The 27,979-nt window shown below is 41.1% G+C and overlaps 1 protein-coding gene across 1 annotated transcript in view; it reads left to right on the top strand.

The window, feature by feature from the left end:
* The window catches only part of arid5b (AT-rich interaction domain 5B), a 74,918-nt gene extending 47,326 nt beyond the window's left edge, over positions 1 to 27,592 (top strand). Inside the window, exons 5-10 of the mRNA XM_046402586.1 lie at positions 5,904 to 6,067; positions 7,782 to 8,061; positions 13,632 to 13,684; positions 14,745 to 14,842; positions 22,868 to 23,072; positions 23,288 to 27,592. Of these exons, the coding sequence (XP_046258542.1) occupies positions 5,904 to 6,067; positions 7,782 to 8,061; positions 13,632 to 13,684; positions 14,745 to 14,842; positions 22,868 to 23,072; positions 23,288 to 25,306 (2,819 nt within the window). The 3' untranslated portion in view covers positions 25,307 to 27,592. The remainder of the gene's footprint in view (positions 1 to 5,903; positions 6,068 to 7,781; positions 8,062 to 13,631; positions 13,685 to 14,744; positions 14,843 to 22,867; positions 23,073 to 23,287) is intronic.
* The last annotated feature ends 387 nt before the right edge of the window (positions 27,593 to 27,979 follow it).

Here is a 27,979-nt window from a genome sequence, read left to right as displayed (position 1 = left end):
GTTTTCTTTTTGGACCGTGCATTTTGTTTGAGAAGCAGATCTGAAATTTAAAATTCCAGTATATGCAGTAAGATATGTTCTGTATGCATTATTTATGTGCTCAGGGATTAAATATTCCATTCTGTATCTTGTTTTCTTGAGGTTTCTCTGATGTGCAGGAAAACTCTTTTGTTTTAACTAGACATTTACTTAGAGATGAGGGTGAGAAAGAAACATCAGCCCAAGCATGTTTCTTAATAGAAGAGACACAGTGACACTTTGTTTCCAGTCGCCTCCTGAAACCCTGGTCAGAAACATGCAGTCCTTGAGCTGAAATACTTGAAATCTCTCCAGCCTCAAAGATCTTTTATGTGTAGTGAAGACACACTGTTGCCTGTCACTACCAGCTGAGGAATCAGTCATCGCCTCCTTTTTTTTATATTCTCTCTGTTACTGTTGCCTTTCTGCTTTGGAGCCTCCCTTGTCACGTCCCTGCGCCTCCAGTGGAGTAAAAATGTTCTACCAAAGTGTAATATCACCTCACTGATCACACATTTAATGCTCCGCCGCTCTACAGATTAAAGTCTGTGTCTCATGAGTTGTACCAGAGACCGTTTTTGTATCGTGATCTGTCAGGTTTTATTCTCCATTTGCTAGGTTTTATTTGCATTCTGACAGGTGCTGTTATTGTTTCTGATGAATCACATTTTGAATCTCGTGAATCATATCCTATTCAATCATATTTTATTCTGTTTAGATTTGTTACAAAACGCTGCTTCTGTTTTCCATCTCAGAAGTTCTCTTTTTCGGCGGCGTTATGCCTTCATTATCAGGATCTTTTTTTTTTGTTTGTTTGTTTTTACACACATGAAAATGCATCTGCTCAGTGCTTACACAGTCTGCCATGGTGCCTGGTGTTTTATGACTAGCTGTAAATTTCCAGCACACCACTGTAACTCTGTATGCCAGACTTGAGTGACCTTCTTTGTCTGTGCGTGGGCATATTCACAGGTAAAGTTTCATTTATAAATCAATTCCCAGGGGAGGATTCCTTTTTACCTGTATGCGATACATATCTGTCCTGAAGCTGTGGTCATTATGGTCTGCACTCTTAACGTGTTTTGCAGATGACTCCACACTCTGGTGTGGTTAAAATCCTTACAGCCATCTGCCTCTTCAGCACTGATTGATTGCTACATGCTTTAAAGGTCTGCTTTGTGTTTCAACTTTTATTAACATCCATTACATGCTGCCCTTTGAGCTTTGCATACGAGATTTTTGGTCTCATTGTTTATGTAGAAGGTGAATTATAAAATTGTACTGTAATGTATTTTCTCTTCTGTCCTCAGGGACATAATGTACTGTACACACATGGCCATGTATTTCATCATGAATGTTACCTTTGGCTGCGAGCTATGCTGATAATTGCTGAGTGGGTGTCTTGAGTGAATTTGCAACCAAGCGAGATAACAAAATATGTCAAAACATGTTTTTTACCTACCAGCGTGTGTTTAAGTCATGCCTCACTCATCGGCCTCCTCCCCTCTCCTCTCTGTTTGACCTTTGACCTCATTAGGGTGAGAGGAAGTTGAATTTAAACTGCAGAATTAAGAGTTGAAGTGAAGACATAAGTGGGTGTTTTGTGTATAACAAAACTGCCAATCTGTAGACTCTTAGTACTTCACATCTGATGAGTCATAGCAGTCTTTGCATCCATAAAAAGACCCACATTTAATTTGCACATAACTGAATTAATGATAATTATTGAGTTTAGCAGGTTTTGTAACTCTGATGTTGGACCAGAGCTGTTTTATCCGCCATCAGTAATTGTTACACTTTTATACTCCTCAACAACTTTCAGAAGAGATTTATTTCAGCTTGACCTTTATAAATGCCCATAAAATGAATGATCAACACTCATAACAGCTTCATTGCTCATTTCCATAAAATGATTACTAAAGAGACAGCAAAGAAGATTGTAAAAATCACTCCCTGGTTTCTACTGTTTATCGTGATCTGTATCCTGTGCTCACCGAGCTGCGCAGTGGTGCTTTGTGCTAAATGCTAAAGAAAAGCATGCTAACATGTTCACTGTGAGAATGTGAATATGGTTAGGCAAAATGTAAAGTGTTTTTCCTGTTTACTATCTCAGTGTTGAATGTTAGCATGCTAGCATTTGCTAATTAGCACCAAGACAGGCTCATAGATATATGTGGCAAGTTTTCAACGGAATCAGAAAATTCTCTGTCTGTCCATCTGTCTAAAGTTTGAACTGATTGTCACAATAGAGGAAATGTCAGCATACCACCAAAGTTAGAAGGACACATCAGCTGTTGCAAATCTTCTCTCTATTTGTTGCGATATTTCAGTTTGAACCAAAGCGATTTCAGACCTACCAAAATTGCCATCCCTTGACCCATCATATTACCGACTGAGACACACTCATCTGTAATTGTGACAAATTATTTCAGCCAGGTGTTATTCCAGTCTACCAAATGAAGGAATAAGTTGGCTGCTAATCTGCCAAAGTACATCAAAGTCCCTTTTTTTTTTTTAGATTCCTGAGTTTGCTGGCCAATCAAATCCAAAAAATGCGCACAATCGGAGCAATCACTCGCCCATCTACTTTAATGAGGATTTTTGTGTCCTTCATCCTTTAAAAAGACAGTTATTAGGTGAGCACATGTAGGTATTGAGCTTTTTATCTCCAGTCAGTTCGGTGAGCATTATCAACTGAGGCATCCATCAGTTGAATTCTCCAGTCGGCGTGATATGTCTCTCCGTTCCCAGCAGCCTCTCAATCAATCAGTCCATTTTGTTGTGGTTCCCCGTGGCTCTACTCTGTTCATGCACAGAACCGTCAGAACCTTCCTGAGCTGTCTCTAATGACTTTTTCATTATCACTGACATCAACTGAATTGCAATGAAACCGAGGTATTAGGGCTGTATTTAATTGAATCTGAGGGGTGAGAAATTATTTGACAAAGTCGTGTTGTAAGGCTGTTAAGAGCCGAGAGCGTTCAGAGATCAAGCTGTCAGGTTCTGCATCTCGCTACTGAAGTCACTGTGACTTCCATAGCTCGGGGGTTGTGCTCTGTGACAAGACATGAGGGATACACACCCAGGAGAATACCCCTTACCTGTATTTATGTGTGTGTGTGTGTGTGTATGCATGCCCTCAGTACGGTTTGTGTGTCTGTGACTGTTTTATATTTGTTGTTAAAGAGTCTCTCTCTCTCTCTCTCTCTCTTTCTGTGTGTGTGTTTGTGTGTGCGTGTGTGTCTTCTGGGGTTTGTGAAGGACCAGGCAAGAGGCCTTTGGTCACTTCAAGGCGCATCTCCCAAGTGAAGTCAATGACCTAAATGAGCCACAGAAACTCAATGGGAAGCAAAAAGTAACCTGGTAGTTTGGGCAGCAGCCATTTTTGATGTGTGGCTCCAGTTCCCATTTTGAGCTTGCTGAGAGGAGTATACTTAAATGATCTCTTTCTTTTCTAGTACATTGACAAAAACACTTAATGCCCACAGAGTTGTAAAAATATCACATCTCCCAGGGTGCTGTAAAATCATTATCTTGTGATGTTGACTTTGTTTTTTACAGCCTATAAATGTCTGTGTTTCCATTCTAGAGAATCAATCTGCACGGAGTCAGTGCAGTGTTTGATTTTCTTTGTGTTATTCTAAAGCTGATGACTCCTTCCTTATGCAACTCTGCCATGAGGGGAGCAGATCAGCAGTTCTGACCAACCTCTGCTGCAGAGAAAAATTGCCTGCTCTTGACCTTATGTGCCTGTTTCTGTTTACAAAAATACATGAATGCACCATTTGACCCCCAGTTTGCAGTAATATGTGCTCGGGTTGTTTAACTGCATTCAGTTTGTCCTTTATCGATAAGTCAGTGTACGTAAACCTGCTCGCTGCTGTGTCACCGTGTGTCAGGCAGTGCTGTAATTGCAGCTTTTTCTTACGCAGCAGCATTTGACCTGATGAAAGATGTTAACAGACAGGCAGGTTGTGTAACTCAGTATAGGGTGTCACGGAGGTTAGTGATTGGACTAAAAACAGAACCGCATTGAGAGTGTGACCTCACTCAGACCTGCGCAATGTTTGTTTTAACTGATGTCACATGTTAAAAAATGAATGTGCTGCGAGTAAAAACCTGCGCAGTTCATCTGTCACATAATGTTTGTACTTTGTATGATTGCTTTTCTTTAATGTAGTGTATGCCTGGCATGTAGTCATCAGTTACTTTATGTAAGATCTGTGTCTAGTTCAAAAGCATGTTTGTCTATTTATGGTTTCTATTTTGTTCAATCACATATGGAGACCAGGCTTTGCAAATTAGCTTGGGTTGTAAGTGCTATGATATGTGGCATTAGTGCAATCCGTGAACGTTTCGTGTTTTTGTGTCTGTTCCTTCAGAAATAAGCATAAGTAAATAAATAATAGGGTTTATGTAATTTTTCAGCATTAATGAGTAATTGGCAGAGTGAGCAGCAGAATGAGAGAACACCGAAGAAAGAAACACACCCAGTGCTTTCTAAGGAAAGATTACAGTGTTGAAAACTTGTTTCTTTAGTGCCAAAGGGATGACAAATGCACAACAAATGCCCTTGGAATTTTCCACACGCTGTTTCTCCACAGCGTAGCAGTTGTGAAAATAACAACATGAAGTGATAGGTTGCTGAGTCGTGATCATTTTACCCTTTTTTAATGACTGCCTTTTGCTTTTATTCAGCTCTGGTGTTATTGTAGCATTTTCTTGATGGGAATTTGATCCGACGAAAATAATCACAGAACCGTTTTGGCAGAGAACAACCTTGGATGTGATTTAATTGTCATTGCAGATGGAAGAGAAAGAATGTTGACGCTGTAAAATACGTGACTGAACTTGGATTATTTGAAGTTCTCTCTCTCTCTCTCTCTCTCTCTCCTTTGAGCTTATCTCTGTTTGTGTTGCTGCGTGGAGGCAAGGCTCTCTGCCAAGAAGTTACATTACAGTCGCGGGTTGACATAAACGTGGGTGTACAAAGGACTTGGAGGGCTTAAATACTTTATTGTGTGTGTAATGTGAACTGAGCAATTATATCTGCCAGCCTTTCAAACAAAGAGCTCCTATCAGGCAGGTTCATGTGTTTTTAATTAACAGCGTTCAGCTTTAAGACATGAGCAGCCTAAACAGGGAAACAGAGCTGATCGGCACATTGGGGTGCTTTAGTGTAATACACTTCTCTACAGTGCTGATGCTGATGATGAGGTGATAACTATGGAAGTCCTGCTGTGAAAATCAACACAACACAGATCCATATTATATATGTTGTTGTGGTGAGAAACACATACAAGCTCTGGATTTTTTTGTAGCGCCTGTCAAATATTTCTCTCAGCAGAACGGGTTTGTTTAAAATGTCTCCTTTCGTGTGGGTTTGCGGGTTAACCGGCATCTGTCATTTGCGGTATTATACTAATTGCTTGACTATTCCGCCGGCCTCATCCGAAATCTTAAAAATACATCTGTCTGAATTTAAAAGAGTTTCTCTCTCAGGCTGAGAAGGAACTTGAGAATCATGTTTACTTGCACACTGGAGCAATTTGGCAGCCTGCTTCCCCATTCAGAACAATGTTTCACTAATCCAGTTTAAAAATAATTAGGTACAGGCTAGCAAGCCTGGGAAATTCTTTCCCTGATTGTAAATGTTCCTGTCATAGCCCCTTCAGCTTAAAGTCAGTGTTCCCAGAGAGGAAACGCATTTTTGGCTACAAATATTTTTGTCTGTCTTTTATTCTTACTCCCAAATATGGTATATTTTTAAGGTTTTTAAAAACAAAAATGAGGATTTATCAAATGTTGGCCATAAAAAGGTGAAAAGATTTTATCAGTGCTACATCATTGGATGTTTTCATTGTCACTGTTTCCTTTCCCAACAGCTCCCAACCTGAAAGGACGACCTCGGAAGAAGAAGCTATCCATTTCTCAGAGACGGGACTCCCTGGGTCAGGCTCAGGGCCAAGGGTCAGCGGGGTTAACCCAGGGGTCGGCAGCAGTGGCAGCACAGGACCCCTGCAGCCCAGAGAGCAAAACTACTACCAAGGTGAGATAAGACAAAAACTCTGAATGAAATTTAAATAACTCTAATAGGAGATTAAATAAATTAGTGTGACTTACAGTATAGAAATATAAATACCTTTGACTGTTAAAGTGAATTCTAAAATAAAGTAAATACACAGACAGCTTTGCAGCTACAACAGCTTCCACTCTTCTCAGAAGGATTTCCACAACATGTTGGAGTGTTTCTGTGGGAATTTCTACCCATTCATGCAGTAGAGCATTTGTGAGGTCAGACACCGATGTTGGACCAAAAGGCCTGGCTCACAATCTCTGTTCCAGTTCATCCCAAAGGTGTTGGATGGGGCTGAGGTCAGGACTCTGTGTGGACCAGTCAAGTTTTTCCACACCAAACTCATCCAACCATGTCTTTATGGAGCTTTGCTTTGTGCACTGGGGCACAGTCATGCTGGAATAGAAAAGGGCCTTCAGCAAACTGCTGCCACAAAGTTGGAAGCATAGCATTGTCCAAAATATCTTGTTGAAGCATTAATATTTCCCATCACTGGAAGTAAGGAGCTGAGCCCAACCCCTGAAGAGCACCCCATCCCCCATACCTTTTGTCTATATAGTGCATATACATTATATGAAGAGTCTTATGCTATATTCCTCTTTTACGTACCACCTCTTCAATAATTCAATGTTACTCAATGTTACAACTTGTATTGTCAACCAACTGCTCTCCAGGCCGTCCTTGTATCTTCAGTTAACAGAACAAGGCTACAGTATTTTATTTATTTATTTATCTTTAGAAACAATTCACTGGGAGAGATCCAGCAGCACTGATGATTTTTTTAGATAAATTTCATATCTATGCTACACAAAGTCAAACGAGTGCTGCAGCTGACAATTTCATCATCACTTTTGTTTTCTCATTTAATATGTTGTTCTGTAAAAATGCCAGAATACGGTGAGTGAGGTTCATTTTTATATTGAAAATTACTTGATGACTAATGGATCATCAGAATATTTGCAGATTGTTTTTCCTTCATCGCATCTCAAATCTGTTTTCATCTGACTGTTTTTTTCATTGGTAAATCAGTCATGACAGCACAGTTATGGAGCACCAGTCTCTTTTGTCTGTGTGTCTCTTCTCTTCCTCCAACCACATAATAGTCATTTAAACAAGTACAACATGAACCCGCAGTGGAACAAGATGTTTTCATTTTGTTTCCACAACTTTTTCCAAAACCAAGATTAAATATTGTGAGTATAGAAGAGTTGCTCAGCTATCACCAAAATCATGTTACCTGATGAAGAAAATTTAAAGCTTGAATTTCCATTAGACAAAATGGAAATGATCTCATCCTGTTGACTGAGACTTTAAGTGGTTCTGTATTATTTTCCTCCTTTTTATCAAATCACCATCTGACATTGGTCGTAACATTGAAAGCAACGGAAATATCTGCCCTAAAAGCCTCTCCACAGCTGCTATTCCTATGACCTTGGACAGTTCAATCAATATTAGCAATTCTCTCTCGAAGAGTCGAACTAATATGTGCCTAATCTGTGATGACAAGAAGAGCCGCTCCATTGATAATCAATGAGAGGCAGCCTCTCTGGCCTGTAAGAATATTTGTTTGTGCTCGAACCCAAACACATTTCATCCAGTCAGACAGTGTTTCAATAACACTCTGTTAAAGGGTCAGTTTTCATTTAAAGTCATGTCCGCTGACTCTTTACGCTTGCACTCTTTGCAGGTAAAACCCAACTGTAAAACGGTACCCAACGGAAAAATAACCTCGGCGGCCAAACACAAAGCCAACGGCCTCAACAAGAAATCCTCAGCTGAAGAGAAGGAGAGAGGGAAGGATAAGGAAAGGGAAAAGGAGGAGAGGAATGAGAAGGAGGAGAAGAAAGAGGAGGAGACATCAGAGGAGAGCCGAGCGGAGGAGCAGGCGTTCTTAGTGGAGCTCTACAAGTACATGAAAGAAAGAGACACGCCCATCGAGAGGATCCCCTTCCTCGGCTTCAAACAGAGTGAGTACAACAACTTACACTCTTACTCTCTCACTGGCAATGTTGAAGCAATCTAATGCAGACACAACGGTCTAATAGTAAACTTTGCGTGGTTTTACCAGTGTTATTACATTATTTGAAATCTCTTGTGCACGGAGAGAAACAGAAGTATATGTTTCAAATTGCAGAGTCAGACTGCACTCTGGCAGTCATGTAAGTCATTAAAATCCGCACAAGGTTTTTCCCGGTGCGGTCAGCCTCTCTGACCACATGTTATCTATAGTGCCCTCCTGTTCAGACATGCAGCCAGTAGCTGCTTTGCAGTCAATATGCTTAATATGAGAGCTTTAAGAGAAGAAGTGGAGATGGCTGCCAACTGCTGTAGGCATTATGCCCAAAATCTCCAAATTACACTCCTGTTAAACAGTAAAAGAAAAAACAAAGCAAAGTAACCCCATGTTCTATCTGTGGTAATAATAAACTAAAGGAATAATTGTCTGTGTTGGGAAAAAATTCACATCTAGCGCTTAGTAAAAGACTCTAGAGGCTCCCTGTCAAAGCACATTTTGGCTGGCTTTTATACAAGGAGAGAAGATCTCCTCACACTTGTCAAAGGGGTTTCCTGTGAAGGCCAAGAACGTCCTCTAACAGTGTGAGAAGAACATCACATGTATGGGAAACACGTTTGCCTGAGATGAAAGATTTCTAATATAGGTCGGATGCTTAGCTTGCACTGTGTGCATGGTACTGAGAGGAGAAACATGCACGTAAACACCATAAAGGGCACATTCTGGTCTCTTGAAACTGAAGTAGTGTGTTTGTTTTTGCGTGTTTGATCTCGATGCAAGACACATGAGAATGTGGGCTCTCATCTCAATCTGTGGTTTTCAGACGTACTTCTTTCTCACTCTTTTCTCAAGGAGGGAAATCACATTTGTATTCATGTCAGGCGAGCTGGGAAAGATTTAGCCTTACAGGTCCGAACGTAGCATGACAACATCGACAAATTAACAAGAGGCGGGAGAGTGAGAGAGATGTCTATTGAATTTAGCAGTGACAGTTTAAAGCACAGTAAAACTCATTAAACTATTACATGAAGGTAAATCTGTGGTCGCCTCGACTCTGCTAACCTTAGCACGGTATTTTGACAGTCCTGTCACCTTGACTGCAGACATGTTGTTGCTTAAATAGGTCATTGTGGTTGAGGGATACAAAGAGAGAAAGTGGAGAGAGAGAGAGAGAGACTGAGGGAGAACTACATACCCAACATGCTTTACTTTTAGCTGGCATTTCTCAGTTTGAGCTCGGTAAAAAAGTCGAGGTCCGCGCGCCAACTGTTTTACATACAGTACATGCTTTGAATCTCAAAACCAGACACATCATAAGCAGCGCCCTCATTAAATGGTGAAATCATGCTGTTTAAACTTCGTCCTTGGCAGCTAGCACACATCAGCACATGTAAAGAGGAGGAAAAAAAGGAAAACACATCATAATTAATACAACAAACCCTCAGATGTAATCAGACGCCATTTTCATTTTCTTCCCTTTAAACTCGCTACAAATGCATTAAAGGATCAAAGAACTCACTTTCCTGTAATGGAAATTGAAATTATGTTATTTTAGTTGCGTTTGAGTAATAATCTTTTTATGAAGTTCTCTGGAGTTTAACAAAAGCAACAGATGGTTGAATGATTTAGCAGACTTACCCACGCATTTTTGGCTTGGCCAGTAAAATATCTAAAAAAAAAAAAAATAATAAAATACATACACTATCTGATTCCAGGGATGGACCGTAGCAGTAAACACCACCTTGCCTTGTATCTGTGGAGTCTTACTGAATTTTTTTTAAAGCCAGCCCAACAGAGAGATGTGAACCTCAGAAGGCTCATAACATATTTTAAACCCAGTAATATTCATTGTGTTGTTTTAGCACAGGGCACATTTGTTTGCCTGCCTCACTCTCATGCTGAATTTATGTTTCACTCAAGGGTTTGAATGCATTAAACATCTATGTGCAAAGGTGCTGATCTGCAACCAGTCAGCCTCTTAACTCCCCGTCTGTAATAATCACAACACATTCAGTTCACTATCATGAAGAAATAAAAAAACAAGTAGCAAATCTTTACATTTGCCGGGCTGAAAACAGATTATTGCTCCTTAAAGTATAATGTAAAAGGATTATTATCGACATTTATGGCTGGTACTAACAGTTATTGCCTTTAGAAATTAATCTACCTTTCTTTGTCTTTCAAATTATTAATTGTTTGTTTTGTTTTTGAAATGTCAAAAGCAGTGGAGAACACCAATCACCAGTCCAAGGTTGACGTTTTCAAATGTCTTCTTTTATGTGACCAGTAGCTAAAAATCTGAAGATATTCTGTAAAATAATATGAAATGTTGATCAGGCGAGTCCAGAGAATATTTGCCATTTTGTTACAATTTCTTCTTTGAAATTTTTGAAATAATTATCAAAGAGGTGTGGATTACTTTTCTGCTAGTAGAATAATTGCTTCGGCTGCAACACTTTGTCTTAATGTCCTTAAACTACTATATAAAATGCCTCGAGATGCCTTCAGCAGTCTTTGATTGACTTTATAGGGGAAAACGTTGCTCTGAATTACTTCGGTAAACCCATTCACACCGGCTGAATGTACACTAGCACCTGAATCACGGGAAATGACAGAAAATAGTTGGCTGTTACATTTGAAGAGCTGTATAGTTGAAGAAAAAAAAACAGTTTTGTGCTACAGTTTATTCATGCAGGCTGCTGTCCTTCTATTTTTTATCACTTGTTGACTTTGCTCTACAGCTGCTGCCATTGAAGTTGTATGGGTGCAGGAGAGGCGGTGAAAGAAATGAAAGAGAGAAAGTGGATTGAGGAGGCAGAAAACAGGAGTAGTTGTGGTTACATTGTATAGTCTGAATGCCCTTGATCTGCAAGATTAACTGGTAACTGTGGGTGTGCGTGTGTCTATTCCAGACATATGTGTGCTCCACTGCTTGGGCATCAGCATGTGATTGTGAACATCAGTTCCAATTTGTCTTCCTCTTTCAGCCTTGTTGTCTAATTGCCATGCCATCGGTGTGTCATTGAGGCTGCATTGTATTCCTGTTTTGTCATCCTTATCTCAGTGATAATTGCCCCTGCCAAATAGAGGGGAATTAAGAAAAGAAATTGCTAATGACAAGACATCTAAGAAAAGGCATGTTCGCTCATTTCCTTTATCTGTTTTGTTCCCTCCCAGTCCCGTGTGCTATTGTGATAATTACAGTCAGTGCATAACAAGCTAGTTAAATAGACCATCTTTCTGTTTCTACAGTCAGAAAACACAATACACCAGAGTGCTCAGTTCAAACAGAAAAACCTACCCAGCTCCCTTTGTTATTCCACCCGTGCATTGACAACGGTCGCGGAGAGGAGGGAAGGAAAAAATCAATGCTGTCAAATGCGGAGATAGGAAAATGTCATTTTGACAAATGCAAGGCTTTGTGTACGCACAGATTGAATTTTGATGGATTTCTCCCCAGGCGAGGCCTCCTTTTCTTATTTATAGGCCTTCATATAAAAATGTTAAACAATGATGTTACAGAAAGCAAATACAAATGTCATTGGCACAAAAAGTCTCCCAATGAACTTGTGGTTCTTTGTTTGTGGAAAATATTTTCTTTCAAAGATAGACAGCCATTTGAAGCCTTTCTGAAAGCATACAAGGCTATTTTTAGGAAAATGTTACACAAGACTTGTATTTTGATATGGCCTGTCATGGGGTATTTGCATGGGGAAATCAATGCAAATGAATTTGCATTAGTTCAAACAGAAGTTTGAGCATATTGCCAAGCGTTTGATGCTTTTAATGGTTTTCATTCATACCTGCAGGCTGCAGCTGAGGGTTAACAAATCTCTTTGTCAGGATGAAGCATATGCAGTATTTTATCACATAGTGGTGAATGTACAAGTACTCAGTATTCATTTGCATCCTTTTAGCTGAAGTGTGCAGCATTGTTTTCTGTGAAAATGATGAAAACCTGTTTTCATTTTGCCAGTCCACAAATATGTAATTAGGCTACTTTGTCTATCTATCTATCTATCTATCTATCTGTCTATCTATCTATCTATCATGTGTTTGTCTGTCTGTCTGAAAATAGCCAATTAGTTGTGTCCTCCTGAGGTCCAATCAATGCTGTCTAAAACATAATTTCAAAAGCAGAAGTTTAATTTTGTTTCTTCTGGAGGATTTTTGAATTTGTGGTGGTCAAATGATATTTGCAGTTCCATTACTGCACGTATGGAAGTGAAAAACAAGCATTTTAATATTGACATGGACGTCAATTACCAGGGCAACGACCAAAGCTTTGGATCATTCTAGTTAGCCTGAATATCACATCACAGTATCACACATATAAAATACACTATACAGACAAAAGTTTCCAGACACACCTCTTTGGGGGCTGTTTTTCAGGGGTTGGGCTCGACCTTTTACTTCCAGCGATGGGAAATCTTAATGCTTCAGCAAACCAAGACATTTTGGGCAGTGTTGAAGGCCCCTTTCTATTCCAACATGGCTGTGCCCCAGTGCATAAAACAAAGCTCCATAAAGACATGGTTGGATGAGTTTGGTGTTTTAAGACCTTGAATGGCCCACACAGAGCCCTGACCTCAACCCCATCCAACACCTCTGGGATGAACTTGAACAGACACTGTGAGCCAGGCCTTTTCACAAATGCTCTACTGCATGAATGGGCAAAACGTCGACCAGAAACACTGCAAAATCTTATGGAAAGCCCTCTCAGAAGAGCTGTCTATATATTTAGAATGCAGAGTCACTGAAGTCCCTGTCCCAGTACTTTTGTCTATATAGTGTATGTTTGATATTCCTGTTTAACTTAATTTCAAAAGTAAATATTGAACTCCACTTAATCTGTTTCCATTCTGTACATAACGTAGTTGCAGTTACTGATACGCTGTATCATTTTACGGTCACCTTTGTATATATCACTATGCAGTTACAAATGTTTGCACTGTTTGGTTCAATGTTAAACTGCATTTTGTTGCACTGATATTTAATGTGTGCAGTGATGATAAAGTTGAATCTAATTCAGTTTCACAAATTGCAGACTTATGTTATTATGAATTATTAGGATGAGACATGGACACACGCCTGCTTATTATGATGGCTGCGATGAGTATTACAAATAAATCATCAGTTTATAAAATATAATTCATTGTTATAATTTTAAGTACTGCTTACATGTTGTTGCATTAGTACTAATAAACTATAAACTAAACTATAAACCAATAATGTTTATGTATATATATGTGTGTGTGTGTGTGTGTGTGTGTGCGTGTGTGTGTGAATGTGTGTGTGATTGTGTACGTGTATCTTAAATGAAGGACTTGTTCTTGTAATGCAGTATTTACATACGTTTTGGTGTTGCTGCTTTTACTTAAATAAAGAATCCAAATATACTTCCTGCAGCACTGTATTTATCTCCCACTCACTGGTGTAATGACTGTATATGTTGTCAAGTGTTTCAGCTCAGGTCCTTTCCCAGAGTTCCTGACTGTCTTGTTTGTCTTCTGTCTCCCACAGTCAACCTTTGGACTATGTTTCAAGCTGCTCAGAAACTTGGAGGATATGAGCTGGTAAGTATTCACATGTGTGGCAATATATTCCTTCTCTGTCATCCAGGTCCCGCCCTTCTTTCTTCTGCCCCCCCACCCCCCTTTCTGCTTCCCTCTATCCGACATCTGTCCTCTCCTTCTCTCTTTTCCTCTATTATCTCTTTCTCCTACATCCCTTCTTTCCTCCCTGCCTTTTCTTTTTCTCATCTTCTTTTGGCTCCGGAGGTCAGTCACTATTTTCCCAAGAAGAACGTCCTGCTTAGAGCCACATTTAGCAAAAATGCTGCCGTTGTTTCAAAACCCCCTTAGAGTGGAAAACACATGTTCCTCTGCCCTGCACTGGTCAAAAGGAAATTGGTCAAATCGCTCATTTTTTCCCATGTTGGAGATGAAGTGAAATGAACAGAGATGCCCAGAAATGTGCACAGACACCATATGCATGCACATACACAACCAACGTGAGTCAGAAATAAGTGTGTATGAGGGATTTAACTTGGCAGCTTTACCTGCCGTTTATTCATTCACTATTCATGCGCGTCGTGTTTCCAAAGTGAAGTCAATGTTTGATGTTAAGTCGTCAAGTGTATTGCTCATGCCTGTTTCTTCATTAGTTAGCTGGTATAATGTCATCTAAACAGACAGCCAGACCAGACCATAAACAGGATACAGCTCATATAATGGGGACTCGTATCCTTTTAAAACCCTCATATCTGCAGCTGATTATCTCACGTTTCATGTCGAGGCTTTGTTAGCTCTGTGGCAGCCTGGAGTTTTGTGTTTTGTGTTGTAGCCCGTCATCTGTTATGGGATGAGGGGTTATAGCAGGAACAACTGGCTGCATGATGTTAACAGAGCTTATTATGTTAGAGAATTGAGTGTAGAGGATTCAATAACTGGAACATCATGACTCAGTAACTCCCCAAGACCTCAAAATGATGTCAACCACTTATGTTTTTCTCTTTATTTTTTTTTTCTCTTACTCCCTCTCATATTTTTTCAATTTCCCTTGCTCTGCGTTCATCTCATTGTCATCCCTTGTCTCTCTTTCCTTTTCTCTTTGTCTTCTCACCCATCCCTCCAGATCACAGTCCGCAGACAGTGGAAGCATGTATATGATGAATTGGGCGGGAACCCCAGCAGCACAAGTGCTGCCACATGTACACGGAGACACTACGAGAGGTGAGTTATTACGTTCGCCACTTACACATGACACATTATTGCTATGCTATACACACATGGAACAGTTTGCATCTGCTGAAGTGAGTAAACTCCACCACAGCTGCATCAAATATGATTGCACAAAGCTTTATTCATAACATCAGGACACTACAAGACAAATATTGATCTTATTTAGGGAAAGTCAGTGCACTTATGCATATGTGCAGAATACTGTTAGCAACAATGGGATAGTTCGGAAATCACTCCTCACTGTCACCCACTGTTGCAACATCCAGTTTTAATACTGTTAAGAAATGGTTTCCTTATGTATCTAAATGAATTTGTGATGGGAGTCTTGACATTTTATTTAGATTAATTGATTAGTTTTGTGGTGCCATGCTGCTCTACAAGCTCAAAACGATTTAAAAGCTCAAAACGACAGTAAAGTTTTGAATTATTAACTGACCTACATAGATACACATATATATACAATAGCCACCTTTTCCTCCATATATGCAGCGCAAGCACACCGAGCTGCATGCAAGATAAAAATGAAAACGGCGGTTTAATGTATTCATCTAATCATTCAGTCAGATACTGCAGCATTTTGAACCTCCACATTATAATCACTCAGTTGGTATTACCAAACCAGAGCAAGCATATGGATATGATCCTGAGGGAGCTGAGAGGGTATTATGCAGGGCTGCTTGCACACACTCGCACACCCACATACACACAAACATGGACACAAGCCCACTTTCCCAAGGTTAAACAAATGCCAAATACGATCTCCCCAACAAGAGATAACCAGTCACTCATGAGGCAGGTCATTCCTTCAGGCCAACGACCCTCTCCTCATCCCTCCGGCTGCAGGTTTCATGCATCAGCACAGCTCAGGCACACACACACACACACACACACACACACACACTTATAGCTGTCAGTAGTACAACAATACACCTACAGTACCATATGAGGGAGCCCAGCAGCTTCATTTTATGTCAAGATTGCATGCTCTAAGTGAATTTCCGAGTACAGGCAGTGGCGGCCGGATGGGCTTTTCCGTGCAATTTGTGAAATCATAGGTGTGAGGAGTGTATTGTTCAGTGGGTTATGTTTGTACACAAGTTGACAGTGTGCCTCTAAATGTTCTGCTGAGGGTGTTGTCTGTGTTTACACTACGTTCCCAGTTATTTCTCACTGTGTCAAGAAGGGATAGGTTTTAAAGGCGGATGTATGGTGGAGCTCCTTATTTATACCAATAATAGATATGACTTTCAACAGCCAGCTTCAGAGATGGTGCTGGCCAAATATTATTTTACTACAAGAGACAGAATATGTCTTTGATCCCTGTTTTGTGACTGTTTATCTTAGCTTTGAATTCAGTATGATCTGTCTCTGCCAAGAAATTACTTTGAAGCCAGATGTGAAAAGCTGTATTGTTCATGAGTTTATAAGGTGTAAATAGGGTCGTATGAAGGCAGGCGGGGTAGGACGAAACCGCGTGGGAAGCGCTGAGGTGTGACCGCTGCTGCGCTGGCCTTTCCCCGTCCAGCCACCGAGAAGCAGCTGAGAGAAAATAATGCTGAATCAATACAAAGCAATAATATCCACACACTGCAGTGAATATCAGGCTGACAGAGAGGGAAGGTGTAAGAGGGAGGGGTGGGGGTGACGGTGTGTGTGTGTGTGTGTGTGTGTGAGGGAGAGAGAGAGAGAGAGAGAGAGAGATCAGCTGAAGCCGAGCGAGTTTCCATTCAGGGGAACAATTTTAGCTGAGCCTTGGTGTTTGGGCTGCTTGGAGGGCAATTAGCTTCATTGTATTAACTCAGCAAACACGGCCATTCTCTCCGCATGATGAATGAGGCTGTTTGTGGGCTCGCTGAAGTGTGTGTTTGTTCCCCAGAGGCATCTTTGTTTCCACCTTTAATCATTAGTCAATGTGCTACAGAAATATAATTCACAGGGACGAATCTAGAGTCCACAAACTGGACCCACACTTATGTTTTCCTCGTCTCTCAGAAGGATCGCTTCTGATTTGTCGTCGTGGGCTAAAGTTTAGCAGGAAATAACAGTGTCTCAAGCTGACAAGAAGAAAGCAAACAATATTGCAGGGCTTAATTTCCTTAAATTAAGCAGATATTCTTGGCTTGTCTTGATGTTCTTTGGGTTGAACATTGTGAATATTCACAAGCGTTCAGCGCTGATTTTAAAATTATACAAATTATCCCTTTACAGCCCTAATGCTAAAATCATATGAAATGGTTTCCTAGGAGATGTTATTTTGAAAGATGGAACCAGGGGCATAATCACTGTATTTATGCTGTCCAGGAGCAGTTGGTAATCACTGGTAGTAATGGAGTTACACAGCTGGAATTGAACAAGAGATAACCTCAGCTAATTGTCATTTTCAAAGTTACTGTTTTCTAGTCGCGGAGCGGCGTTCATTAGTGCGCAGGGGAAAAAATCAATGTTGAAACGTCCAAGCCAAGGTCTGCCGCTGCAGCTACGGGGAAGCTTTAATGATATTTATTTAAACCGTTTCCCGAGATTAGCTGTCAGGGCCCAGCGCTCTGAATTAAAAATGAGGTCATGAAAAAGATGGCATCAATAACCTTGAAATAGACTGCCTTTTGCTTCTGTGCTGTGCCATTTTCTCTGTGCTACCCCCCCACCACCACCACCCCTCGCCTTCTCTCCCACTCCCTGCCTTGCACTTCATGCTGTTTCTTTCATTATACAGGTCAGCGCCTTTTAACAGCTCCTACATATTTAATCTTCCTGGTTTCCTACATGATCTCTTCTTACAGAAACATCACATTTCACTATCTCTGTTCATTTTTGCCTGTTACAGATTTTTTAATACCTCACCATGCCTTGGCACTCTAATGTAATTGCACGACGGGGTTGGTATTGGGGTGGGGTGGGGGGGTTTGGAGGGGAGGTATCCATGGCAACAGAGAAGCTATTTAGAATAATTTGCTATTTAAAAACTCTGAGGTTTTGGGCAATAGCGGAGAGCACAGATGAGTGCTTTAGGATTAGCCCATTTCATCTCAAAAGTATTAGATGTTTGCCAGATGTACTGTACATAGAGTCTGAAGCTGGTGAAATATTCTCCGGCTCAGATCATGCAGATATGTGTTTCTCTTAAGACAGATGCACGCCTGTTCCAATTTTAGTCGACTAGATGTTTTATTGATTCAGCCTTTATTCATTGCTCCTGGTATCGATGTTTCTCTGCAGTCACTAAAGCTTCTCTCCAGATATAAAAATACATTTGTTACTCATAATTATTAGGAAACCTTGAAGCAGTCCTCACACTGAGAATTAGAATATAATAGAGTCAGGTTCAGGAAAGAGACAGGGGACAGGAGATTTTTTTATTTCGTTCTATTTTCTTTTATTTTGCTGTATGCTCAGTATCTTGCACTCGTCAGCATCTCGCTGCATTGTCCTTGATGTATTGCAGATGCCTCATATGTGGCGCATTACGCTTTAGCTTGCCTTTTTTAATACTGTAGCTGAAACACAGATGTCAATTACTCTGTTCTGTTGCTCCAAAGCGCAGGGTATCATTGGATTACAATAAGAAGTGCTGGGGAGTGAGATTCACCTACATGTCCTCCCTGCTTTTTGTTCCCAGATCTGAGAGAAGCAGAGAGTGAGAAAGAGAGAGAGACCAAAACAAAGACAGATTTTAATAAACATACCAGAATGATTGAATATTAAGAAAAAAGCAGCAGAGGGAAAAAAAAAGGGCAGAGAAGTTGCAATATGCGAACATGGTTTCATATTGTCTGTCAGCATTCCTTAACTCACTATAAACAATGTCTCAACATGTTGTCTTTGTATAGCCATGAATCTTCTACTGGATCTGGACTCCGGCATCAGTGGGAATGCAGCCAAAGAGCTGCATGTTCTTTACACTAAAATAGCAGGGAGCTATTTTAACCTCTAGATGGTTTCCTTTCCCTGAGACAGAATGCTTCATTGAGCATTCAGTGATAAAATCTATTTTTTTTTTTCTTTCTTTTTTTTTTTTGCAGCGATCTAACAAATCACAATATTAGGTAATTTCTTTGTACAAGGAATTTAATCATAAGGTCCAAGCTTTCTTTCCCCAGTGGCAATGAGAAATCACAAATTACGGCTCTGACGTGTGGTAGGCAATTGACTGTATGAGAATCTATTCAAGTCTACTGAGATTAATAACTGGTTCAGTGTAGCAAATTAAATTAATGACATTCTTGCAGAGATTTCTGTTCGTTGTAAGGCACTGAGAGGGAACATATGCTGGATATTTTTGGCTATTAAGCCTTGAGTGTTTCTTTATGAAGAATAGTACACATTTATTTTAAACAGTTAGCACTCTTGGCTCTCACACCTGCTATGGAGAACATTTACTGCAGGCTGCAGCAGCAGCTAATGAGAGCAAACCCCGGGGGAACAGTGGAGGTCATTTTAAATCTGGTATTTTCAGACTTGACAAAGGACTTAAGTTTTTCATACATTCCTGCGCTGCCCTCCTGTTTTAACTGCATGAATGAGGGTCACCTCAAGTGGTTTGGCTTCGAGACAAAAGAGGGGCTTTGAGGCATGAATCCAACGCAGAGGGAACAGCTACAATGTCTGTTTATCCCTCTGCTGGCATCTTGTCTCTCTCTTTCTCCGCAGCAGTTATTGTTTTCTCATTGCTGTGATGATACTTAATCATTGCATTTAGATTTGTGTTTATCTTTTTCATTTTATTCTCTTCTCCTCACAGGCTTGTAAAAGTAAGTCATTTTCTTTCCCCCAAATCTTTCTACACCCCTCCGGGGCTTGTCCACCAGCTCTTTAAATAGTTTCTTTTCCTTTTTTTTTTTTCATACGTGTGAAGCAGCTCTTGTGATCTTAACACAGCGCCAGTTAAAATTAATTTCAGCATGGATGGGAGGGAAATTGTTGAAATGGAACAGCCTGCAGGCTTTTTCCACTTATTTGGTGACTTAGGCATTTCTTGGATTGTAGCACACTGGTTGTTCCTGTAACACAAAACTCAGATGAGTGCAGCACATTGCTGGTAAAGTCACCTTGTTTTTGCCAAGTTTTTTTTTTTTTTTTTTAAGGTGGGAAGGGTGTGTGTGTGTGTGTGCTTTGTGTAAACTCCAATATTTTCACAGGCACAGAAATGCTTAGTAGATGTTGCCGTTTACACTGTTATTGATCTTCCAGATTCTAAAGATCATTCAGATATGATGCACTGCATATATGAAGTAATATTCTTAGCTTAATTATATTAGACATGATCTCTGGCTATTCAACATTTAATCTCCTCACTGCATATTTTAGTCGCTTGTTATCAACATGGAAAACGGCTGCTTAAACAAAAGCCCAGTGATAAATTGGCATGAGAGGAAGTTAAGTATTTATTGACCTCATAAAAATGTTGCCTCTCCTGCTTTAATGAAATTCTTTCCTGGAATCTCACAGTGCCGCACATGCCCCCTAGCGGCCTGAATTGTTAACTACATCTGGCTTCCTCTCAGCTAATGCAGTGGCTGCCAAGCTCAACCCTTCCCATTCCTTGGAGGAAATTGCTACTTATATAAGTGCTATTGTACTATGAGTGCTATATTACATGATCATGACTAAGTTATATGTACAGCTTGAAACTACTCCAGTCTTTCACACTGAGGGCTCTATTATGATTTTACACTTTTTTAAATATGTAAACATAGAATTAAAATGGAACAAGGAATGAGTGACCTGTAACCTGAGCCTTCTTTGTTTATTCAGCCATTTCTGTAAATTTACATGAAACTGTAAGAGGTGTATGTCTTGGAAGTGAAAGGACTACTCATAGAAGGAATTGTTTTAATAGGCTACACTTTTCATCTTATATTAATTAAGCATAACAAAGCAAATAATCCTGACAATGTCATGGAACTTCCTGAAGTCTGATTTTTGTTTTTTTCCCCGACATAGCATCTTGCTCTTTCCATTTGGAACTATTTAAGGCTCTAGTAATTTCCCGGGCTCAGCTCTTACATTATCTGGGCCTGCGACACCCCAACCCCCACACCATATTGACATTCCATAAAGTTGACCCAGGCCAAGGCAGTCGACTCGTTCCCACAGATCACTCTGACAGTCAACAGTGCAACCTGGTATAGTGTGTGTGTATATATATATATATATATATGCCACTTTTCTGGTCCTTTGATCACTAATAAGACAGCTGGACATTTTCACATATTGAATATGCATTTACTAGCCTGAAGAAATTGAATCCACTGTTTTATAATGCTGAACATTTAATCTTCCTGCCTGCTGTATGCTATAATTCCTAATTATAGAAAGCCTGAGAACCACTTTCCTATTTGTAATAAATACAAGGGCTACTATTTTAAAGTCAGACTGCATCTCTGTTTTCAAGGATTCTTCGTTCCTTCATTCAGTCGTTTTCTTGCTCTTCATTAACATGTCATTATCCTCTCTTTCTCTCCTTCTCTCACTCTGTTTCTTTTTCTTTTTGCTCTCTTTCCCTCCCCTCTTCTCTTTCACAACCCCTTTGCTCTCCGTCTTTCCAATAAGTCACATTTAATAGTACATTTCCTTTCTTGGCCTGGGGCCTGGTGCCAGACCAGCTGTATGAAATGTAGTTTCACCGCTTTCCCTGCCAGCACTTTTGTTCAGAGGAAAAATAACAAAAAATCCCACAGAGCCTCTTGAACTCTCTGAGGCTTTTTTTCTTCCTTTTGAAGATGAGGCGAAACAGTTCTTGATTCATTGTTTGTTTTACTGCCATGTCCCTTAAAAGGAATACTGCAACCGTCTCTTGTCGTTACACGAGAAGACCTTATTTTTTCTCATGACTGAAAAAGTCATGTTTCTGTCTGGCTTTTATGGATTGTTATTGTAAAAAACCTGACAGAGGAGCTGGAGAGATTTTCAGAGGAGCTTATTGAAGTTTGGAGTGTTGTAGTTTTTCAGTTGTCTCGGTTTCCTCTTCCACAGCCTTTCTTATTTCTGGTCTAGTGCCAATTTCCATTTTCTTTACTGAGCAATAAAAGTCTAAAAGTTTCCCTCGCTGGTTTCTTCATGTCATTATTTTACACACGGGTATTGTTATATTATCCAGATCTTAATGTTCCCATTAGTTATGACATCAGATACGGAAAATTGACTCGGGAAGTATTCAGAAGAGAAATAACAGAAGTCAAAAATAGTTGAATGGTCCTTGTCACTTTTAGACCAAATTGAGTTGGAGCAAATGCAGCAATCCTGGATGTGATCACATCGACTGGACAGTGTGTTTGAAAACTAGAGCGTACCGTTACCAGCTGGAGTATTTTGTTACTGTAACAACTCGAAGGGCTTCTGTGATTAATCATAACAGTATATGAAATGATAGGTTATATGCTACGAGGTCCCTTTAAACAATTTGATTTCATTTCCGTCAGATATTTTCTACTTTTTATGAGCAGCCACATTAGCTTTACACACCCACAAACACAACACGTACACACACATTCTTTTCTCTCTGGGTTAAACTAATACCAAATGTGATCTGTCTCAGCAGGAGATAGTTGGTTATGCACATTCTCACACACACACATACATACTCTGGCACTGAGTTGAACCTGGATTTCCCCTAACTTAGATGAATTACAATAGGATTGTTAATGGTTGCCAGGTATTAAAACAAGGAGGTTTTAGAAAAAGGTGTTTGATACTGATGAATGCCTGTGGCAAAGCTGCAGCTAATTCTGTTTTTGGTATTACAAAACAAAATACTTGATCTGCTTTATTATACTTTACTTTTTACTCTTTGATATGGACAGCAAAACAAGTAGGATCTTTTCCAAAAGGCCTCACCCACCCCATGTTAGGGTGCTTGCATTGAGTCTGAAATTGTTGTTTGGCTACAAATGATTTTAGTTTGTGTGTGATGAAGCAAAACATGGATTAGTAATTGTGCCTTACAAGCATGACATGACATGACATAACATGATCATAGCACAAACTCACCTTCATTCCTTCGCCTGCATTCTTCCTCAGGCTCCTCCTTCCCTACGAGAGGCACATTAAAGGCGAGCAGGACAAACCCCTCCCCATGTCCAAACCCAGGAAGCAGGAGGGCGGCCAGGAGAAGGCTTCAGGAGCCAAAGGCAAAGGAGTGGGGGCCAAGAAATTGAAAGGCCCCAACACTCTCAAGCCAGAGAGTAAAAAAGACGAAGGGGAGAAAGGCCAAGAACAATCACAGGTCAGTGACAGACCTCCAAATGCTGCTTCATCAGGATTCCTTCCCGCTACAAATTCAATTTAATTTTAATCTCCCTGTGCTTTTCCATCAATGCTTCCCCCGCTGTCTTGAATTCCTTTTGTCTATGAAATTGCCAAATAATAAAAAATATAGGAGTGTCTTATTTCTTTTATTCTGAGAACTAACTGAAGCAACTATCATGTCTCTGCATGCAGGACACCAAGGAGAAAGAGGAGAAGCTGTCCACAGTCATAAAACAGGAGATATCTCCGACAGATGAACCGATCGTAATAGAAGAAGAAGAGTTACATCTCACCCTGAAGAAAGAGGAGTCTTTGGCAGTGGAGCAGCCATCATCACTCTGCCCAAAAGACCCAGACTGCAGGGCCCCACATGCTGGTCTACCCCTCCACATCGGGCCCGGCCCCCAGCCTGAATGGAGGCAGATCAGCGAGGCCCTCCAAGCAAAACTTTCCTGTGAACAGCAAACTGAGGCTCATTTCATTCCTAAAAACCCCTACCTGCCTCACCGTTGGGATCAGAACAAACCTGCTGGACATGTTGCTCTGCCAGAGCCCTCCTCCAGGGTCAAAGACTCCATAGAAAGTCATGGTGGGAGAGTGGGGAAGGTGTTACCAATGTGTAAGCAGGAAGACAGACAGTGTATAGACTTGAGCACAGATTCCTTCCCAGAGAAAGAAGACCATGGGGTCATTAAGAAGGAGTCTACACAGGGCCCCACACAGGCGGGTGCCTACAGCAAAGCCAGTCAGGGGGTCATGTCTCCTTTAGCCAAAAAGAAGCTCCTCTCCCAAGTGTGTGAGTCCAACCCTTACTCTTTTACTTCTCCTTCTGTTCAGCCTCCACCTCCCACTGCTGCTTCATCTCTCCCTGTCATATCAGTGGCTGAAAGGGAGAAGGAGAAGAGAAAGGATGAGGAGGAGGTGCTCGCACAGAGGCTCGGGAGTGTGTCAGACAACATCCCAGAGGTACCGCCCATATTCAGGCCATCAGTCATCCAGCATGCCCAGAGCAGCAAACCTCAGCAACAAGCCACCAGGGGCCTATCAGAGAGGAGCACTGCCGGCGAACTTTCAGAGACTTACAGCTGCCGGACAAGCCATCACCTTCAGCCGCAAGTCAATCCGCCATGGCAGCCCTATCTCACTCGAAACCATACCCAGGATGGTGTGGAGAACACTGGGGAGACGCTACTCCATGGCCCGGCTGCTCAGCCCCGGAGCTACGCAAGCGACTGCTACTCCTCCCCTCACCTCCACAGTCTGTACAGGCAAACTGAGAACTGCCTGAGCCAGGAGAGAATGGCCAGCTTCCCCAACGGAGAGCGGAGAGAGCACTACACCAGGGACCGTGAAGGCAACCAGGGCTTTGTCTGTGGCAGCCTGGAGCAAGAGGGCTTGGCCTACAGATCTCATTACAGTGACAGGACTCAAACACATGGAGAGAGGAGGGACGCAGAAGATGAGCCCAGAGACTATACAATCGCTAAACCTCTCTCCCAGAGAGTTTCCTCCTTCTCCAAGCCCTCTTTCTGCAGTCTCCCATATTCCATCTTGCACCAGGGTTTGGACTCCCACCCCAAAGCATGCCGAGTTCCTCCTATGACCATCTCTCCCCCCAAACAGAGCCCCGCAGAGTCATCGCAGCCATTTCCCAGCCCCAAAGCTTCAAGTGATTCGGCCCTCACCAGCCCCATTCGTCCCAGTAAGCGCAGCCTAGTGGAACCAGAGAGTGAGGAGGTCCCAGAAAGGAAAGTCCGTGTGGTGACACCAATCCACCCCACTGGCACGATTCGACGCAGCGACCCAGAAGAGCTAAAACCAGCTGAGCCGGCCCATGCCATTCACCTCAACAACCATCTCCCTGAGGGACACCCAACAACTAACTACCCCCCACTCCACGCCGCTCCCTTCTACCCTGGCATGTACCCACCCGGCAGCCTGGTCTCACCAGGAGCCCAGGACAGTCTCCAACAGCACCCGGGTCTGCAGTACCTGAAGAGCCAGTCAGCAGTGTCTCCCCTCGTGCCCCCGTTAGCCTTCCACTCCATGATGCTCCACAGGCAACTGCTGGCCTCCAGCCCCAGCCCGCACCACTTCTACAGGCATCCGGGCGGGGCAGCACTGTACGGGGACCTGCTGCACCACCTGTACCCTCTCTCCACCCTCCCGCCACCTCAGCTGTCCTCGGTACACCCCAGCACCAGACTGTGATGACAGAGAGACTAGAGTTTATCTGCGCCCCCCCTCCACCCCCAAACTCCTTCATCCACTGAAACCTTTTCAGCTTCTCTTTGTCTTTCTGTGTCTCTTGCTCGGGGATTGTGGCTCAATCGGAAGAAAACACTGATTATAAAACTTTGACTGACGGACTGACAAACTCACAAGTCAGGCAGAGTGAAAATTCCATCTTTTTTTTTTTTTTTTTTTAATTGTGTATGCATTTTTTATATACTTTGCACTGTTCTTTGTTTTTATCACCACTTACTGTATCTCTTTTTGTTGTTGTTGTTGTTGTTGTATCCATATTTGCACAATGCTCTTGTGTATGTGCTCACAGATCAGTTTGTCGCTCTCAGTCGCCATGAGTCAGGTTGTTGCTCAGGATGTGTGAAAAGTGGAGGGCAACAGAGAAAAGCCATTTGTTTACCGCATCTGAGGGCTAAACTTTTTTGCTTAAAAACACTACAAGTAACATGACGATGTAAATAAAATTCTTTATATAACCAGAGGTGCGTTCACCGTCGCAAGCGATATTCAGCAGCCGTTAAGCGCATTATTTCACTTTAGGCAGCCAGTGGTGTTGCATCTGTTTACATGTCTCCACGCTGACAGTTGCTGCCTGTTTGTGCCACAGTAAGTCCACTTGGATGGACTCCTTGGATTAGACATTAACACTCACCACGGTGCTGCATAACATGGTTTCATCCTAACATTCAGAGGTGCTGTGTGTAACAGATGTACTGTAGACTCACTTCACTCAGTTCAGGTTGTTATTCATTAAATTGTATTTCAGTTAAGATCATATGACACAAGCAGTTGTCATGTTCAATCTGTTGACAAATCATGAATGTTTTTTGTTTTTGATAGAGTTAATGAAAAGCCTTTTAATTCTTTTTTTTTTTTTTTTTACTTTCCAAACTGAAAGTATGTTGACCCCGAAAGCCTTTGTGATGAGTAGACTGTAGCAGCTTGTTTTTGTCTGTACGACCAGCATAATGAAGCAGCTGTCTGCTGTGGAATGCTCACCACAAGAAATCAGCATTTCATCTTTTTGTTCTTGACTTGAAAAGCTTTTTTTTTTTTTTTTTGGTGAACAGATGCTTTTATTCAAGACGTTGAAAAGACTCACTGTATGATTTGATAGGAATGTTGTCACATAGGATATTATTGCTTTGCAAATATCTGTGCCTTTCGCAGTCTTGGATTAGAGTTAGCACTACAGTTGTTAAGGTTTATCTTCTGTAGCAGGGTAGAAATATCAATATTACTGTCACTCTTGTCTGAAACGCAGCACACAGACACTCATACATAAACTAAATGGCACACTTGGCTATCAGACACCAGACTTGATAGGTGTTTTAAATTTAAACAGTTACGCTATGACCTATTGGTTAGTATGTGCTTAAATAAATCTATGTAAATTAGCTTAACTGAGTCAGGCAGTCAATTATACAAGATTTACTGATAGTTGATATTGACACAGGTCTGGTGTATGTCATCTGCAAGGGTGTGTGTGCTCGACGTATTTTCTTGCGGTGATGAAAAGGGACTGGACTCCATAAAGTATGCCTACCATGCTCCATAGCCTGAGGTGGAAAGACAACACCTGCTCTGGCTTTTACAACCACTATAATTGCAATCCAGGATAGTCGAAATACACAGTCAACATGTCTGGTGTTTCAAAAGAAGAAGAAGAAAAAAAATAAGAAAAGCTGTAAACGTCTACGTGTAAAGTTTTACTGAATACTTAAAGACATTCATTTCTGATTAAGTACTGTACATTGCTGTGTGTAGGTAAAACTGGCATTAGTGCTGGCTCCTGTACAGAACATTCATACGGGATCAAATCATGACAACCCCTCTCTCTTGTCTTATTTTCTGTGTAAATAGCACTGTAGATAGTATCGCGTGGTTGTTATCATATAAACTGTTATAATCTGTAAATAATATAAAAAAAACAGTATAAAAGTCGGTTACACAATCTAGCTGTGCCCTTGCTTGCTCTGTTTCAAGGTCACCGTGATCACGTTAGATTTAAACAAACACTACAATTTAAGAATTAGGATACTCTTTTTCTTTTCTTTTTTTTTTTTTTTTATTTGTTGTTGTTTCACTTTTTTTTCCCCACATTGTTTCCATAAATGTGCATCCTGAAAGTGTTTTTGATACAGTAGCCATCTGTTTACCAATCACCCAGCTGGCGAGCAAGACGAAAAAATAAAGACATTTTGTATGATATGACCTCCTGTATATTTAATTAAAATATTTTACTATCTACACACGTTTCCTCGGTTGTGTTCTTTAACTTAAATGCAGATAAATAGGTAGGGCTGAATAAACAGTTATTTAACACCAGTGTACTAATGCCAGTTTAATGTTCTTCTTTTTTTTCCCCTGAGTAAATGCAGTGTGAATGGGGTTTTATTATTGTAATGCCATTATCTGGCTATGAGATTCCATCCGCCTTAATCTTCACAACAGGCTACGTCTGGGCTCAAAGCCAGAGAAGCCTCTCCAGTATTTGCTGCAGTAGAGAAATGTGCCCATGCATGTATCTCTCTGGGATGTGTGTTGGACTGCAATAAAAGCTATGCTTTGACTTTTATTGCCACCCCCTGGTAAACCTTTACCATGAAAAATATTCAGTAATACCTCCAAGCTCAG

Source organism: Scatophagus argus, chromosome 10 (genome assembly GCF_020382885.2).
Source record: "Scatophagus argus isolate fScaArg1 chromosome 10, fScaArg1.pri, whole genome shotgun sequence".
Lineage (NCBI taxonomy): Eukaryota > Metazoa > Chordata > Actinopteri > Scatophagidae > Scatophagus > Scatophagus argus.
This window is presented reverse-complemented; position numbering and strand designations above follow the sequence as displayed.